General features: G+C 44.6%; 1 protein-coding gene across 2 annotated transcripts in view; it reads right to left on the bottom strand.

The window, feature by feature from the left end:
* The window catches only part of RIC1 (RIC1 homolog, RAB6A GEF complex partner 1), a 225152-nt gene that overhangs the window by 61985 nt on the left and 143207 nt on the right, over positions 1 to 19960 (bottom strand). For both annotated transcript variants that reach the window (XM_069764353.1, XM_069764361.1), the window contains exons 9-11: positions 17931 to 18075; positions 14952 to 15000; positions 14437 to 14580 (exon numbers count right to left, since the gene is read on the bottom strand). In XM_069764353.1, coding sequence (XP_069620454.1) covers positions 14437 to 14580; positions 14952 to 15000; positions 17931 to 18075 — 338 coding nt within the window. The remainder of the gene's footprint in view (positions 1 to 14436; positions 14581 to 14951; positions 15001 to 17930; positions 18076 to 19960) is intronic.

Raw genomic sequence — 19960 nt, 5'->3', positions numbered from 1 at the left:
AATTTCCCTCTATCACCTGTAATGGCTGTGATCTGAGTGGAGTCATCATGTCATTGTGACTGCTCCACTCAGATCACAATAATAAAAGGTGAGCAAAGATCTGAGCATCAGCGCTATGATGGCGATTTCATCCAGTGACGTGTACTCACCCTTTGGATGAAGTCACTGTCACAGCTCTGGTGCCCAGTTTTATGCTCACAAGTAATTAATGCTCAGGGCAGAGCAATCATAACTTTGTGCTGCCCTGCTCAAATCACAGTAATGAGCACTGAGCACAGGTCTGGTAGCTCATTACTTTGACGTGAAAGCCGCAATGACATGACTGATCCATTCAGATCACAGCAATTGTAAAAAGAGCCATGTATCTAATCCAATTATGTGTCATACAGTCCGCTGGAGTTGTGCATTTAATCCTACAATTTGCAATAGAGGCTGATCAGTGTATTTCATTCTACTATGTGTGATACAGTCAGCTGAGCTATGTATCTAATCCTATTCATGGGTGATACTGACTGCTGAACCGTGTAATTACTGTGATCCGATCGCTGCCGCCGGAATGATATAACTGCTTCGCTCAGATCTCTGTAAAGACAAGTGTAGCCCCAACTAACAGAATTAGTTGACACAGTTCACATCTGGTATCAGATTGAAGTCACCAACAAAATGAAGCCGCTTTGTGATCCTAAGCTTCATCCTCCCGTAACCTTTTGCAAATGACCAGAATGTGAGGGGAAAAGTGACATCAGACACATGCGAGTAAATCCTGTCCACAGTTACTGCAGTCATAATATGAGCAAGCAGTACATTAAGATTTCAAGGTAAATTGAAGCAGCTGCACCCACTTCTGTTTATCAGTTAAAAATAACAAATCTCTATTTTTTTTCATATTTTATAGAATTTAATTTTTTTAAATCTTCAAAATATTTTTTTTTATATATATATATACCATATATACTAGAGTATAAGCCGAGAATTTCAGCCAATTTTTTTAGGCTAAAATTGCCCCTCTCAGCTAAAGGTACTGTCACACTAGACGATATCGCTAGCGATCCGTGACGTTGCAGCGTCCTCGCTAGCGATATCGTCCAGTGTGACAGGCAGCAGCGATCAGGCCCCTGCTGGGAGATCGCTGGTCGGGGAAGAAAGTCCAGAACTTTATTTCGTCGCTGGACTCCCCGCAGACATCGCTGAATCGGCGTGTGTGACACCGATTCAGCGATGTCTTCACTGGTAACCAGGGTAAACATCGGGTAACTAAGCGCAGGGCCGCGCTTAGTAACCCGCTGTTTACCCTGGTTACCAGCGTAAAAAAACAAACAGTACATACTTACATTCAGCTGTCTGTCCCTTGCCGTCTGGTTCCTGCCTTGACTGCTGGCCGTAGTGAAAGCAGAGCACAGCCACAGCGGTGAGTCACCGCTGTGTGACTCACCGCTGTGCTGTGCTTTCACTTTCACTTTACGGCCAGCAGTCAGTGCAGGGACCAGACGGCAAGGGACAGACAGCTGAATGTAAGTATGTACTGTTTGTTTTTTTACGCTGGTAACCAGGGTAAACAGCGGGTTACTAAGCGCGGCCCTGCGCTTAGTTACCCGATGTTTACCCTGGTTACCGGGGACCTCGGGATCGTTGGTCGCTGGAGAGCTGTCTGTGTGACAGCTCTCCAGCGACCAAACAGCGACGCTGCAGCGATCCGGATCGTTGTCGGTATCGCTGCAGCGTCGCTAAGTGTGACGGTACCTTTATACTCGAGTCATACCCAGAGGTCGGCAGGGGAGGGGGAGCGGCAGCTGTCTAATAATACTCACCTGCTCCTGACACTGTCCCTGCTTCACCGGGCGCCGACAGCGCAGAGGACGGGGAAGAGACAGCGGCGGTCGGCGGTGGAACGGGGAGCAGGTGAGTATAGTAAGTGCCGGGGGCCTGAGAGGTGAGTATGTGATTGTTTATTTTTTTAATCGCAGCAACAGCATATGGGGCAAATGTCTGTATGGGGCAATGTGCAGCATTGTATGGGGCAAATATCTGTATGGAGCATCTTATGGGGCCATGTGCAGCATTATATGGGGCAAATATCTGTATGGGGCATCTTATGGGGCAATGTGCAGCATTATATGGGGCAAATATCTGTATGGGGCCATGTGCAGCATTATATGGGGCAAATATCTGTATGGAGCATCTTATGGGGCCATGTGCAGCATTATATCGGGAAAATATCTGTATGGGCCACGTGCAGCATTATATGGGGCAAATATCTGTATGGAGCATCTTATGGGGCCATGTGCAGCATGATATGGGGCAAATATCTGTATGGGGTCATGTGCAGCATTATATGGGGGCAAATATCTGTATGGGGCCATGTGCAGCATTATATGGGGAAAATAGCTATATGGAGCATCTTATGGGGCCATGCGCAGCATTATATGGGGCACATATCTGTATGGGCAAATATCTGTATGGGGCCATGTGCAGCATTATATGGGGCAAATATCTGTATGGGGTCATGTGCAGCATTATATGGGGCAAATATCTGTATGGGGCCATGTGCAGCATTATATGGGACAAATATCTGTATGGAGCATCTTATGTGGCCATGTGCAGCATTATATGGGACAAATATCTGTATGGGGCCATGTGCAGCATTATATGGGGCAAATATCTCTATGGAGCATCTTATGGGGCCATAATCTGCATTTGTGGAGCATTATACGGGGCAAATGAGTCTATAGAGCATCTAATGGGGCCATAATCAGCATTTGTGCAGCATTGTATGGGGCATATTGTAATATGGAGCATCTTATGGAGCCCATCATAAACTGTTTGGAACATTATATGGGGCGTATTTTGTATGGAGCATCTTATGAGGCCCATCATGAACTGTATGGAGCATTACATGGGGCTCCTGATTCAATATGGATATCTATTTTTATTTTTGAAACTAGCTGAAGAGCCCGGCGTTGCCTGGGCATAGTAAATATCTGTGGTTAGTTATAGCACCTCACTTCTCTTATTTTCCCATCACGCCTCTCATTTTCCCAATCACATCTTTCATTTTCCCCCTCACATCTCTCATTTTCTCCCTCACACCTCTCATTTTCTCCCTCACTCCTCTCATTCCCCCCTAACTAACACTTGTCATTTCGACCTCACATCTGTCATTTTCCGATCACTCCACTATTTTCCCTCGCTCCTCTCACTTTGCACTCACACCTTTTCATTTTCACCTCACACCCCTCATTTTCACCTCAGTATATACATGTTTGCATCTCCCTTATATATAGTATACACCTGTATGTCATCTCCTGTATATAGTATATACCTGTATGTCATCTCCCCTGTATATAGTATATACCTGCTGTGTGTCATCTCCCCTGTATATAGTATATACCTGTATGTCATCTTCTATATATAGTATATACCTGTATGTCATCTCCTTCTATATATAGTATATACCTGTATGTCATCTTCTCCTGTATATAGTATATATCTGTGTCATCTCCTCCTGTATATATATACCTGTATGTCATCTCCTGTATATAGTACATACTTGTAGGTCATCTGCTCCTGTATATAGTATATACCTGTGTGTCATCTCCTCCTGTATATAGTTTATACCTGTATATCATCTCCTCCTGTATATAGTATGTACCTGTATGTCATCTCCTCCTCTATATAGTATATACCTGTGTGTCATCTCTCCTGTATATAGTATATATCTGTGTGTCATCTCCTCCTGTATATAGTATATACCTGTGTGTCATCTCCTCCTGTATTAGACCTCGTTCACACGTTATTTGCTCAGTATTTTTACCTCAGTATTTGTAAGCTAAATTGGCAGCCTGATAAATCCCCAGCCAACAGTAAGCCCTCCCCCTGGCAGTATATATTAGCTCACACATACACATAATAGACAGGTCATGTGACTGACAGCTGCCGTATTTCCTATATGGTACATTTGTTGCTCTTGTAGTTTGTCTGCTTATTAATCAGATTTTTATTTTTGAAAGATAATACCAGACTTTTGTGTGTTTTAGGGCGAGTTTCGTTTGTCAAGTTGTGTGTGTTGAGTTGCGTGTGGCGACATGCATGTAGCGACTTTTGTGAGATGAGTTGTGTGGCAACATGCGTGTAGCAACTTTTTGTGTGTCGAGTTGCATGTGACAGGTTTTTTTTAATCAGATAAATTTTTATTGATCATAATAAATGTTATCTACTTATACAACAAGGTGCATTTGTGTTTTTTATTTTAACAAGAAAATATACCCCTTCTCCCCCCTCCCTCCCTCAGATAACCAACCCCAACTTTCCCCCCCTCCTCCACAAGAAGATCTTCTTTATTACAAACATATTGCATTATTAACATTGTTTTCCACAACCTCTTAATCATTCCCATTTAGCCATGGCTGCCATAGCTTTTGAAAAAATCCCATCCTATTCCTCTTGGTATAGATGCTTTTTTCGAGCTGGACAATATGATTCACTTGTGCAACAAACTCTCGTCTGGTTGGAGGTTCCTCCCTAATCCAGTATCTCGCAATCACTTTCCTTGCAACGAAGAGCAATCTAGCTATTGCCATTTTGGCAGTTTCATCGGCCGACAATTCCTCCACATACCCAAGTATACAAACCACTGGCTCCCTGGGAACCGCACATCCATAAAGCACCCCAATTTGGTTCAACACTGCTACCCAATACGAAAAGAGCCTGGGGCACACCCACAACATGTGAAGCATACCCGCCTCAGTCTGAGTGCACCTAGGGCACTCAGAATCCAATCTCACTCTGGCTTTGAACAACAAGTCGGGTGTCCTATAGGCCCTATTAACCACATACAGTTGTGACAGTCTCCCAGGCTCATTCATTGACAATTTAGGAATGTATTCCAGAATAGACCCCCATTTGTCATCGTCTATTTCCCCCAGTTCGGCCTCCCATTTCTCTCTAGCTTTAATCGGGTAATCCTCCAAAAATGTGTGTAGTAAATCCCCATATACTTCCGATATAGCCCCCTTTGTTCCATTATTATTTAGTATACAGTCTAACATGAGATCCTTCTGAATCACTATGGGCCCCCTCCTCCTCTGTGCCTGAAAAGCGTGCTGAACTCTCCTATATTGATACCATTTCAACCCCGGAAACTGAAATTCCTGCTGAAGCGCATCATAAGACCTAAGACTCCCATTGTGAATCAGTTGTCCTAATAGCCTAATGCCCTTTTCCCTCCATTCTCCCATTCCTTCCATATGGTTAAATTCTTGAAGAGATGAGTTATCCCAGATAGGTGAAAATTCCGTGAATCCCCCAATTCCCCTAATTCGCTTCAGCATCTGCCATACTCTATGAATTAAATTCATGGTGGGATAACCAGTCCCCAATTTCCTAAATAGTCCTGATTCCAGACCCAAACTCAAGGGCCACACCCCGCTGATATGCACCAGACTACTGTGACCCATTTCTTCCTCTAACCCTTTCCCCCATCCCCTAAGATGTTGGCTCTGTGCAGCCAGAAAGTACAACCATGGGTTGGGTAACGCAAGCCCCCCCTCATCTTTGGGTCTCTGCAGAGTCTCCTGCCTAATCCTCGGGCTCTTCTTTCCCCACACCAACTCTCCGAATAACGATCTCAGCTTACGGAATGTTCTCATCGGGATCCATACCGGAGAATTATGTAGGACATATAAGATCTGAGGCATCACCACCATCTTGAGGAGATTTACTCTTCCTACCACCGACAAATTTAGCTTACTCCAAGCTGAGATCTTAGTGCGTATCTTAGTTATTAAAGGCTCGAGATTAAGTTCCTCAAATCTGGTTAAGGGAAGAGCTACTTGAATCCCCAAATATTTAAACTGAGTGACCACCCTTAATTTTGTACCTTCTTCCACCTCCCTTGTACAATCCACTTCTCTATCTACCTGCAAAACGCTCGATTTGTCCCAATTAATAACTAGCCCTGAAATTTGCCCAAATCTCTCGATTAATGCCATTACGTTCCTCAATGGTTCCCCAGAGCTCTCAAGAAAAAGCAGTATGTCATCTGCATATAAGGCGATTTTTTCCTCCATCTTCCCATATAAAAACCCTTTCACCATTTGAGACCGTCTGATAGTCGCTGCCAATGGTTCCACCGCCAAAGCAAACAGTAGCGGGGACAACGGGCACCCCTGCCTTGTACCTCTAAAAAGCTGAAAGCTGTCTGACATCATATTGTTCACCTTGATTTTGGCCACCGGAGAGGAGTATAGGAGTCTCACCCATGACATAAAGACTGGCCCAAACCCACAACGACTCAGCACCGACCACAGGTATTGCCATTATCAAAGGCCTTATGTGCATCGAGGGAAACCACCACTCTCCTGCCAGCATTATCAGCCGGTATTTGCATATTGAGAAATAGCCTTCTCAAGTTAATGGCAGTTGATTTATTAGGCATAAAGCCTGATTGGTCCGAATGAACCACTTTTTCTATCACCCGGGTCAGCCTGTTCGCCAGGGCCCTAGCCAGAATCTTGACATCTGTTGTTAGGAGTGATATTGGTCTATATGACTCCGGTAACCGTGGATTTTTGTCTGGTTTGGGGATGACCACAATAATGGCCTCCCTCATGGAATTAGGCAATATACCTCTCTCCAGCGACTCCTCAAAGACCCCCAACAACTGAGCCATCAGCTCCTCAGCAAGGTCACCATATAGTTCGACAGGAATGCCGTCCGCCCCCGGCGCCTTCCCTCCCGCCATGGATCTCAAGGCCCCCTCCAATTCCTCCACCGTAAACGGCCTATCCAACCATTCTCTATCCTCTGTCTCTATTCTAGGCAACTCTGCCTCCTCTAGGAACCTGTCAATTCCTTCTTCTCCCTGTTCCAATCGTGATGTATATAATTTGCTGTAAAATCCCTTAAATCCTTCCACAATTTGGGCCCCCTGTGTGACAATACTGCCATTCTCCAATTCTAGGGCATGTACATGTGCCGATTCCCTTTGCGCCGATGCCACCACCGACAGCAGATGACCCACTTTCTCTCCCTCCGCATAAAATGCCTCTCTTTGGAAATTCCTTGTCCTTTCTGCTCTACGTAAGTGTAACTTATTCACCTCCTCCTGAGCCTTCTTCATACGTTCTATGGTGTCCTGTGAGCGCAGATCATTCAGTGCAGCCTCCGCTACCCTCAATTCTTCCATTATCGCTTTATCAGATTCCCTTGTTCGTGTTTTGTGCCTAGATATCTCTCTAAATAATATCCCCCTCAAGAATGCCTTCATGGTATCCCACACCACGTATTTCGCTGCACTACCGTTATTAATTTGAAAGAACTCCTCCAGCTCCTCCCCTATCTTTCCCATATCCAGAATTTGCAACCAGAAAGGGTTAATTTTCCACCCCCGTTTAGCTATCTCCCCCTGGCTTTCAATTTTCAGTGTTACCACAAGCGGACTATGGTCCGAGATTACCCTAGTCATATATTCCACCCCCTCCACCAGCCCATCCATTCCTTCATTACCTAGGGCCAAATCGATACGAGACAACGAGCCATATGTCGCCGAATAGCAGGAAAAGCAGTATGTGTCAATGTTACGGACTCTCCACAGATCCCTCCATGCCACTTCTTTCAAATAACTGCCAAACGCTGTCTCATTCCCTTCCGCCCTCAGCTGTGCGTGTTGACCCTTATCCCAGTGATCGTTAATAATGTTATTGACATCTCCTATTATAAGCAAAGGAACTCCCCCCCATCTACCGGCTATATTAAGGATTTCCTGCAATTTTTTCCCCGAGTACGGTGGAGGAATATATACCGACACTACACATAGCAATTTAGCAAATACTTTACACACTAGGAATACATACTGTCCATCACTGTCTATCACCACCTCCACCTCCTCAAACGGTACGCTCGTGTGCACCAGAATCGACACCCCTCTAGCGTAGTTCGAGAATGTCGCGTGGTATGCCTTCCTCACCCATCTTTTATGCAGTATATCCACTTTTTCTTTTACTAAATGGGTTTCCTGAAGGCATATCAGCGAGGGCCTCTGTTTCAAGATATATTGCAAAATCGCCGTACGCTTTGTATTGTTTGATAGACCTCTAATGTTCCAGCTCAAAATTTTTACTTTATCTCCCATCATATTGCCAAACAATGAAAATATTCTTCTCCCATCTTTTGATCTTCTTCCCCCCCCTAAACTGACCCCTCCCACCCCAAACCTCCCCCCCAATCCCTCATTATTGCAAAATAACCTGAACCTTACCTCTCCCTCCCTCAATAACCTCCTTCCTCACATAACTCCTACTCCCTCTCTATATGAGAAAAAGGGGGAACGTACTAACACTCCTACCAGTGACTTAAAAGCTGACACTCACCCACAATAAATTTCCCACTATCCAACAGTCGTTCCCCTCCCCCCGCCCATCTGAAACATAATGTAAAAACAGTTGCGCCGCCGAACACAACCATAGCGCAATAGTCCTTCAAAACAAGTTACTCCAGTATTCTGTCACAGTGAACCCGTAACTCAGTTAATTCTGTCAGATGAACACTTTAGACAGAAAATCACTCCTGATCCTCCTCAGCGGTTCTTTTCCGCTCCAATACGCTTCGCGTTCAGATCCAACCAGTGTGACACTTCCTCGGGGCTCTGGAAAAAGTGGACCTTGTCCATAGCCACCACGCGTAGTTTTGCCGGATACAGCATAGAATAAGCCAGGCCCAGTTCACGCAGACGTCTTTTAGCCTCTCCAAACTTCATCCTAAGCCTCTGCACAATTGTGGAATAGTCAGGATAGATAGATACTCGGTTGCCATCGATGGTTAATTCCTCCATGTTCCTGGCCTTCCTCATCAGAATATCTCGGTCTCTATAGTTCAGGATTTTAGCCAGAAAGGTCCTTGGAGGGGATCCAGGGGGCAGAGGTCTGGACGGCACCCTGTGCGCTCTTTCAACCGCGAATAATTTAGTGAGACTATCTCCTCCCACCTTAGTTTTCAACCATGTCTCAATGAATTCCGTGGGGTTGTTTCCTTCTGCCTTTTCAGGCACACCAACAATTCTCAAGTTATTTCTACGTGAGCGGTTCTCCAGATCGTCAGTTTTAAGCTCCAACTCTGAAATGCGCTGGATGTATTTTTTCTCCCTTTTAGTCATCTCGGCAATTTGGTCCTCCGCTCCCCCTACACGTTCCTCTAACAGTTCAACTCTCCCCTCCATTTTGTGCATGGCTGAGCGAAACGAGGAGACCTCCCCCTTCAGGCCATCCACCTGAGCAGTTAGGGTTGTTAACCCCTTCATGACCAGGGGATTTTTCGTTTTTCCGTGTTCGTTTTTCGCTCCCCTCCTTCCCAGAGCCATAACTTTTTTATTTTTCCGTCAATTTGGCCATGTGAGGGCTTATTTTTTGCGGGACGAGTTGTACTTTTGAACGACATCATTGGTTTTAGCATGTCGTGTACTAGAAAACGGGAAAAAAATTCCAAGTGCGGTGAAATTGCAAAAAAAGTGCAATCCCACATTGGTTTTTTGTTTGGCTTTTTTGCTAGGTTCACTAAATGCTAAAAATGACCTGCCATTATGATTCTCCAGGTCATTACGAGTTCATAGACACCAAACATGACTAGGTTATTTTTTATCTAAGTGGTGAAAAAAAATTCCAAACTTTGCTAAAAAAAAAAAAAAAAAAATTTGCGCCATTTTCCGATACTCGTAGCGTCTCCATTTTTCGTGATCTGGGGTCGGTTGAGGGCTTATTTTTTGCGTGCCGAGATGACGTTTTTAATGATAGCATTTCGGTGCAGATACGTTCTTTTGATCGCCCGCTATTGCATTTTAATGCAATGTCGCGGCGACCAAAAAAACGTAATTCTGGCGTTTCGAGTTTTTTTCCCGCTACGCTGTTTAGCGATCAGGTTAATACTTTTTTTTATTTGATAGATCGGGCAATTCTGAGCGCGGCGATACCAAATATGCGTAGATTTGATATTTTTTTTATTGATTTATTTTGATTGGGGCGAAAGGGGGGTGATTTAAACTTTTATGTTTTTTTTATTTTTTTCACATTTTTTTAAACTTTTTTTTTTAACTTTTGCCATGCTTCAATAGCCTCCATGGGAGGCTAGAAGCAGGGACAGCACGATCGGCTCTGCTACATAGCAGCGATCTGCTGATCGCTGCTATGTAGCAGAATTGCACGTGTGCTGTGAGCGCCGACCACAGGGTGGCGCTCACAGCGACGGGCAATCAGTAACCATAGAGGTCTCAAGGACCTCTATGGCTACAATGGAGACGCATCGCCGACCCCCGGACATGTGACGGGGGTCGGCGATGACGTCATTTCCGGCCGCCCGGCCGGAAGCGGTAGTTAAATGCTGCTGTCTGCGTTTGACAGCGGCATTTAACTAGTTAATAGGTGCGGGCAGATCGCGATTCTGCCCGCGCCTATTACGGGCACATGTCAGCTGTTCAAAACAGCTGACATGTCCCGGCTTTGGTGCGGGCTCACCGCGGAGCCCTGCATCAAAGCAGGGGAGCCGGCATCGGACGGTATAGTACGTCCGATGCCGGTAAGGGGTTAAAGCAGTCTTGCAAGACAATATAGCAGAGAAAATGTCCCTCAGGGTCGGCTCCGCAGCCTCATCAGTACATACAGTTCCCAGCTGTGCTGCACAATCCAGGGCCAGCCCAGCCCCTTTATCCAGTGGGGCATTGCTTATGGCTGGTGTTATGGTGGGTGCTATGCAGGATTCACTCTCCACCACCTCCCTCTGTGCCCCAGCCTGCTCACCCGTCTGCTCCACTGAGTCCACCGCTCCTCCTGTCACCTCTCCTTCAGCTCCTTGCATTATCCGTCCTGCCTCCTCTGTTCTGGCGAACTGCTCCAGCTTTGCTAGTATTTCTAGCCGCTTCTGGTAAGCAGCGCCTGCCTTTGCCGCCTCCTCTGCTGCGCTGTCGGCGCCATCTTGGGAGCGCGTGCAGCCAGCCACCCCGGCTTCTTTCTGCCTTTTGCGCGTCATTTTTCGGCTCCTGCTGCGCGCGTTTTACTCTCCCTGCTCCCCGGCTACTCAGGAGCTGCTCCTCCAGTGTTTGGCGTTCGGCGGCGCCTTTAGTATCCACTAAGTCTCCGTTCGGGCAGCGGGAGAGGTCCGGCAAGCGTCCTCTCACATATCCTGCTAGGCCACGCCCCTGCATGTGACAGGTTAGTGTAGCAAGTTGTGTGCAGCAAGTTTTGCACATGGCGAGTTTTATGTGTGGTGCTTTTTGAGTATGTGCAAGTTTTGTGTGAGGCAACTTTTGCATGTGTTGCAACTTTTGTGCATGTGGCAATTTTTCCACGTGTGCAAGTTTTGCGTGTGGCGAGTTTTCCATGAGGTGAGTTTTGCACTTGTGGCGAGTTTTGCGTGAGCCTAGTTTTTGCATGTGGTGAGTTTTGCGCGTGGCGAGTTTTGAGTGGCGACTTTTGTGTTTCGACTTTTATGTGACGAGGTTGGTGTATGTGTGGTGAAATGTGTGCTGAGGGTGGTATATGTGTTCAAGCACGTGGTAGTGTGTGGCCCATTTTGTGTGAGTGTTCATATCCCCGTGTGTGGTGAGTATCCCATGTCGGGGCCCCACCTTAGCAACTGTACGGTATATACTCTTTGGCGCCATCGCTCTTGTTCACATCTGGCAGCTGTCAATTTGCCTCCAACACTTTTCCCCATTATGTAGATAGGGGCAAAATTGTTTGGCGAATTGGAAAGCGCGGGGTTAAAATTTCACCTCACAACATAGCCTATGATGCTCTCAGGGCCCAGACGTGTGACTGTGCAAAATTTTGTGGCTGTAGCTGCGACGCCTCCAACACTTTTCCTTTCACTTTTTTCCCCATTATGTAGATAGGGGCAAAATTGTTTGGTGAATTGGAACGCGCAGGGTTAAAATTTCGCCTCACAACATAGCCTATGATGCTCCCGGGGTCCAGCCGTGTGACTGTGCAAAATTTTGCGGCTGTAGCTGCGACGGTGCAGATGCCAATCCCGGACATACACACACACATACACACACACATTCAGCTTTATATATTAATTTACCGGTAGCTGCTGCATTTTCCACCCTAGGCTTACACTCAAGTCACTAAGTTTTTCCAGTTTTTTGTGGTACTCGAGAATATATATATTTATATATATATGAAATATATTCAAATGCTTTATGTACAGGCTATGTTCATACGCTGTGGATTTTGCTACGGATCCGCAGTGTTCCGCAGCTGCGGGTCTGGGGCGGTTTCCCATGCGTTTACAGTACCATGTAAACCTATGGGAAACGCAATCCGCAGTGCACATACTGCGGAAAAACCATGCGGAAACACAGCAGTTTACATTCAGCAGCGTGTCAATTCTTTGTGCGGAATCCGCATCGGTTTTACACCTGCTCCATAATAGAAAACCACAGGTGTAAAACCGCTGTGGAATCCGTGGAAAAACCGCGGTAATTGCATCGGAAATCCGCAGGTAAAAAGCAGTGCCTTTTACCTGCGGTTTTCACAAATCTGCTGTGGAAAAATCCGCAGACCTCAGAAATACGTGTGCACATGCCTTTACAGTCAGAATAAAGGGCAGATCCATAACAGCGGCTCATCTTCAACAGTGACCAGCGTTATTGTGACTGGCAGATATTTGTCAGAGAGGCAACGGTCCTCTGCGCTGTAAGCCTGGAATGTTAGTTTCGGGACCTGTAGCTCCACGGGCCTTGTTTAGTTTATGGGGGCTGGGCTTGCAGGTTAGCCAGAGAGCTGGGCGGGTCTGGCTAACCACATACCCTCCCATCAATGGGTGTGCCTCATGGGATATAATGATACTGTTGTTTGGTCATATTGTCTCTGTGTTGGAAGGCCCTTGAAGAGGACAGGCTTTCATGGAAGCTCATGGAGGAGGTAATGTGCCTGCAGAGTCCGTGACGGCTATTCGAAGGCCACCGGGGAAGGCCACCGTCCTTCTGAGGGTCTGGAACGGACCGGTTTTGGAGCTTGTAAAGCAAGACATAGTATACACATAGTATAGGTCAGTGGTCCCAGTAAGAAAACTTCCCTGGAAGTCAGGATGGAAAAGAAGTCGGCGTGTGGAGCAGAGCTCCTGGAAGGTAACCTCGGACAAGGGGGCTGTAAGAAAGGCAGACTGGTGTATCTGCTACTGGAACAGACTGGTGGTCATAACATGTTTCCTAAATGTAACGAAATAAACTGTACTTCATGCGGTTTATGCTGCATCTAAATAAACCGGATAGACTGTTTAAGTGAATAACCGTTCCTGTGTGCCTTAATCCCGTTGCCAATTGAGTGTTCCCCAACACATTGAGTGAGCGCTATCTCACATTTGCTATAAAAGGGATTTATCTGATGTGGATCATAGTTGTCCCACAAGATACTGGCTAATCAGTAATCAGGTAGTATGTCGGGAAATGTGAATTTTTTTTTCCCCATGTCAAAATAACAAGAATGGCAGATAAGTGGTACATTTTACACTGGCTACTGAGAATACATGCCCTGCAAACAGAAGTCCTTAAGGTACCTTCACACATAACGATATTGTTAACGATATCGTTGCTATTTGTGACGTAGCAACGATATCGTTAATGAAATCGTTATGTGTGACAGCGACCAACGATCAGGCCCCTGCTGGGAGATCGTTGGTCGCTGAACAAAGTCCAGAACTTTATTTGGTCGCTGGACTCCCTGGAGACATCGCTGGATCGGCGTGTGTGACACCGATCCAGCGATGTCTTCACTGGTAACCAGGGTAAACATCGGGTAACTAAGCGCAGGGCCGCGCTTAGTAACCCGATGTTTACCCTGGTTACCATGCTAAAAGTAAAAAAAAACAAACACTACATACTTACCTACCGCTGTCTGTCCTCCAGCGCTGTGCTCTGCACTCCTCCTGTACTGGCTGTGAGCCGGAAAGCAGAGCGGTGACGTCACCGCTCTGCTTTCCGGCTCCCAGACAGTACAGGAGGAGAGCAGAGAAGCAGAGCGCAGCGCTGGAGGACAGACGGCTGTAGGTAAGTATCTAGTGTTTGTTTTTTTTTACTTTTAGCATGGTAACCAGGGTAAACATCGGGTTACTAAGTGCGGCCCTGCGCTTAGTTACCCGATGTTTACCCTGGTTACCGGCATCGTTGGTCGCTGGAGAGCGGTCTGTGTGACAGCTCTCCAGCGACCAAACAGCGACGCTGCAGCGATCCGGATCGTTGTCGGTATCGCTGCAGCGTCGCTTAATGTGAAGGGGCCTTTAGGCAGACAATGAAACAAAACAAGTGATTAGTCTGTGAATGAGTGAACAAGGGTAAGGATCTGTAAGGTTCTCAACACAGCCTCAAATGGAAAAAAACAAACACAAAACCAAACACATTTTAGGGCCTAGTGACAATGCCAAGCAAGTGTCACAGATTTTCAGTTTACGTACCATGCATGGGTTCACCGTAAGAGCACTCTTAATAAACTGGAATTGGAGGATACCAGACTGCTTGGGTACAGTTCTGTCACTTGCTGCATGCCCGATGCAATCTGATGCGAGTGCCCACAGGTGGTAGCCTTCAGGTCCCCAGCTCTGCAACAAACAAGAAACTTCACATGTACCCATCATTTCACTTATTTTATATATAAAAAAAAAAATCTACCATAGTTGGCTCATTAAAACCATTTTATGTGTAGAAATCTTGTCACAAACTGGCAATGCAGTCTGACGCTAGTCAGTCTTATTCAGAATGTGAGACCCAAAGTTACTGTAGGAAACGATACAATATCTTACGCACATGCAGCGGAGCATGTGGGGCTATGGATTTAACATGTTACCCTCACCATCAGCGAAAACATGAATCACCAATCACAGATTTTCTTCACTGCGCAAATAACCATTGGGAACAAATGTAAGACCTGGTGTAGTAAAACTCAAATAACGGAGTAGAAAAATGTTTTTACCATTGAGCTGATTTTCAAAGACTCTTTCTTCGTGCCATCTGCTCTATATCTGAAATGATAATGATTTTACGTTAAAAGGCAACCACACCTACATGCATCAGTTCCCTACCATACTTTATCATGCTGAACTGCACACTGTGATTTAAGGAGGACCTATCAGCTAGTGGAACACTTCATGAAGGAAAAAAAACAAATACAAAAACCCAAAACATTTCTAAGACACACCAGGCAAGAAAAATAAAAGCTTTAAAGAGTACCATTTCATCAAGTTTTTCACACTGAACTAGACACACTTTGTAAAAGTGGCTGGAGAGCAGAATAATTATTATTTATTTATTTTACCTCTATTTCCAGAGATATTAGCAATCTAAATATTTGGCACTTAATGTGTTAAGTCCAAGCGGGTGTTAACAGATATTTTCACTGGGGGCGTGTACTTCATCTCCCTGTATGATGGTGACCAATCGCAAGCAGGCAGCAACACATTGGAAGAAAAAAAAAAAAGAACACGCCCACCACAGCTTAGAGCAGGTTTCTCGGTGTTTGGGGTGTAATGATACAGCTGTGATCTTCTGGTCTAAGCTCCTGCATGATTAGAAAGTGTTCGGAGTAGAGCACAGATGACCAACATAAAAAAAATAATAAACTGATAACCGTACACGCCAAATGTTTACTGCAGCCTGTTGCCGCATTTTGTTTTACCCACCTACCTAGCATTTCTTGTTATGTACTCTGTCATGATTTTAATGATTGGAGATGAAAAGATTATCAAAAAGTTAAACATCGTTTTGTACAAAATGTATGGTAAAAAAAAAAAGTTGCAATGGACAAGGTAGTGTAAAAGAAAAAATACAGCACGTAAGAATGTGGGACCTGCTAGCAACAGCAACAGCACCACAAGCTGTTTAGGCACTTTTACTACGAAACGCAGGTCACAACTGTCTTCTTTGCCACCAGCAAGCATATTAGTTGGAAGGAAGTGAAAGGCGTTATGGAACTTATGGCACATCACTTTGCTTCTATGATGACATCATTTTGAAATTACTAAGGCTGTGTGCACACGATGCAGATTTGGTGCAGAAAAATATGCTGCAGTTCTGCACTAAATCTGCATCTCCTGGCAGAATCCGCAGGTGCGTTTTTTATGCGTTTTTTGTGCACAAATCTGCACAAAAAACGCATAAAAAACGCACCTGCAGATTTCTATTATGGAGGGGTGCAGAAACGCTGCAGAACTGCACAAAAGAAGTGACATGCACTTCTTTGAAATCTGCAGCGTTTCTGCGCAGATTTTTCTGCAACATGTGCACAGCTTTTTTTTTTCACATTGATTTACATTGTACTGTAATCACAGTGCAGTTCTGCAACGTTTCTGCTACAGAAAAATCTGCTGCAGTTCTGCACTAAATCTGCATCGTGTGCACATACCCTAAAGCTGTGTTTGTGATAAGGTGCTTAAAAGGGGTTGGATACAGTCCTAGGAGACCAAACGTTTTACAAGTCTTTTCAGGGCAATCAGAGGCTTTACAGTATTGTGATTCTCAGGGAATCAATTGGCTGCAAATTAAATTTAAAAAAAAAAATCCTCAAATTTGTTGAGTTTCAATAGATCTGAGAATGTATAGTATGTAAGAAGTCTTTAGCAGAGCTGATCTGGGTCTGTTGGGAGGCAGCAGCTCTGCTATTCCGGCAGACTCCCAGCAATTGCTTGATTGCCAAGCGCTAGACAACCATCAGTAGTGCTGTTAAAACGGAAGGGGTTTATGACCACTTCTGTCTTCTACCTAGGGTCCATGGCTGTGTCTGCAAGGTGAGGGATTAGACCTGCTGCTTTATTGCAGGAGCAAAAGCTTAAAACATGTTCCATAAAATTACAAAGTTGTGCAAGGTTAAAGCCCATGATCAGGAGAGGTAAATTTTTGGCGCTCGGTCTTCATTGGTTAATATGATAAAGCAGACATCAAGGTCTCTGCCGTCCCCCCATTTTGACAGCTACTCAAGACTTCTGAGCTGGGAAATATCAGTGTGTAGGGGGAGGCTGTTGGCAGCTTGTCCGCACATGGGGAAATGTGTGCTGTAGTCTTAAGGTACCTTCACACTTAACGACGCTGCAGCGATCCAGACAACGATCCGGATCGCTGCAGCGTCGCTGTTTGGTCGCTGGAGAGCTGTCACACAGACCGCTCTCCAGCGACCAACGATGCTGGTAACCTTCTAGCTTCTAATGCTGGATGTAGCTACGGTATATATGTGGGAATGGAAGATTGAGTATCCTATATTCAGAAGCTTCAGGAGGAGGTGAGGAAGGCTCCCTTCATATGCATCAATGTAGTGAGACTCATATTAACCGTTTATATCCAGCCATGTCCTCCTCCAGTTAATTAACCCTTTACAAGCAGCTATTTTTCCCGCCGTTAACCTTTTAGCAGCAGCTTTTTCCACTTCCTTTTATCTGAGCAGGATATTGGTGACATCCTATTCTTTCGCCGATTAATAATATTCTACTTTTACTAAAAGTTCAGACTCATTAATTGTCTCTGTATTGAGATATTTTATTTTATTTTTTTTTTTAAACACAAAAATAAACTAATGTACTTTCTTATAACATTCTATGGACCAATGATACAAAAAGCAAAAAAAAACAAAAAGTGAAGTTCACCACGTATCCTGCCTGTCAGAGCATAAGCTCTATGCAGCATTAAGATGCTGTATAGATTCAGTAAAGCCTGCACCCCTGTAATATTGAGGGAATTACTAATAATATTCATTTGAGGAAAGTCTTATAATTGTATCTACTGTCAATCTTTGTGATTTTCTCGGAAGTGATAGGTTCTCTTTAACAAGGAGATGACTGTCATTCACCATTATATATTTCTATATGAGAACTGTGATTTAATAACCATTTGTCAGGACACATGAATTAGGAGATGCGCACAGGTAAAAGACACAGAAGAGAAAAAAAGCAGACTGATTACTTACGCAAAGTCTCCTCCAAGAGTACAAATCAGATGCGCTCCAAATACGCTCCACAGGGAAAGTCCTCCACATTCCCAAGTCACCATGACAACACTGTAATCAGGTGACCATCGTATTAACTTCACTGATCCAGTCTTGTTCCAGATATCTAATGTAACCAGTTACATCAAGTAAATTGATGACCTTTATAATGTTCTCCATAAATCTTAAAGAGAACCTGTCAGCAGGATTGTGCACAGTAACCTACAGACAGTGTCAGGTCGGCGCAGTTATACTGATTACAATGATACCTGGTGATAAAATCTGTCTTGCGGCTGTTGTTTAATCTTTATTTTCAGTTTTGAGTTAATGATATGCTTGTGCTCCGGGGCGGCCTGTGGGGGGCTTCATGTGGTGCTCTGATTAGCTATTCATAATGATGAATTCTGACAGGTCCCTCACTGACATGCCCACTATTTTACATACTGAATGTAATATGCAGAATGATTGAATCTATAATATGAATTAAATTATTTTATTTAATGATATACATTTATTCTGAAAAAAAATAAAAATTCTGTCTCAAAATGGAACCGGTGCCACCTGTGCAGTAACATCCATCAGGTACTGATAGAAGCTGCTGTGCAGACACCATTTTGCTAGGGGGAAAAAAATAAATAGTCTCCAAGATGGTGCAGGCGGCGCCTGAACATCTATCGACCGGTGCTATTTTGAGACAGAATTTTTTTCTCAGAATAAATGTACAGGGTGGGCCATTTACAGTGGGGCAAAAAAGTATTTAGTCAGTCAGCAATAGTGCAAGTTCCACCACTTAAAAAGATGAGAGGCGTCTAATTTACATCATAGGTAGACCTCAACTATGGGAGACAAACTGAGAAAAAAAATCCAGAAAATCACATTGTCTGTTTTTTTTAACATTTTATTTGCATATTATGGTGGAAAATAAGTATTTGGTCAGAAACAAAATTTCATCTCAATACTTTGTAATATATCCTTTTTTAGCAATGACAGAGGTCAAACGTTTTCTGTAAGTCTTCACAAGGTTGCCACACACTGTTGTTGGTATGTTGGCCCATTCCTCCATGCAGATCTACATAGTAACATAGTTAGTAAGGCCGAAAAAAGACATTTGTCCATCCAGTTCAGCCTATATTCCATCATAATAAATCCCCAGATCTACGTCCTTCTACAGAACCTAATAATTGTATGATACAATATTGTTCTACTCCAGGAAGACATCCAGACCTCTCTTGAACCCCTCGACTGAGTTCGCCATCACCACCTCCTCAGGCAAGCAATTCCAGATTCTCACTGCCCTAACAGTAAAGAATCCTCTTCTATGTTGGTGGAAAAACCTTCTCTCCTCCAGACGCAAAGAATGCCCCCTTGTGCCCATCACCTTCCTTGGTATAAACAGATCCTCAGCGAGATATTTGTATTGTCCCCTTATATACTTATACATGGTTATTAGATCGCCCCTCAGTCGTCTTTTTTCTAGACGAAATAATCCTAAATCTCCTCTAGAAAAAGAATTCCAGCTCGACGAGGCAGTGAAAAGTAAAAACTTGGTACTTTATTCACTTCATATGGGAAGCAGAGGATAAAACATCAGCACAGTATAGATAAAAAACACTATCTACGCGTTTCAGGTGACAAAGCACCCTTAATCATGATATCTCCTCTAGAGCAGTGATGTTTTTGGCTTTTCGCTTGGCAACACGGACTTTCAACTCCCTCCAAAGGTTTTCTATAGGGTTGAGATCTGGAGACTGGCTAGGCCACTCCAGGACCTTGAAATGCTTCTTACGAAGCCACTACTTCGTTGCCCTGGCGGTGTGCTTTGGATCATTGTCATGTTAAAAGACCCAGCCACGTTTCATCTTCAATGCCCTTGCTGATGGAAGGAGGTTTGCACTCAAAATCTCACGATACATGGCCCCATTCATTCTTTCATGTACCCGGATCAGTCGTCCTGGCCCCTTTGCAGAGAAACAGCCCCAAAGCATGATGTTTCCACCACCATGCTTTACAGT

The sequence above is a fragment of the Ranitomeya imitator genome, chromosome 1 (genome assembly GCF_032444005.1).
Source record: "Ranitomeya imitator isolate aRanImi1 chromosome 1, aRanImi1.pri, whole genome shotgun sequence".
Taxonomy (NCBI): domain Eukaryota; kingdom Metazoa; phylum Chordata; class Amphibia; order Anura; family Dendrobatidae; genus Ranitomeya; species Ranitomeya imitator.
This window is presented reverse-complemented; position numbering and strand designations above follow the sequence as displayed.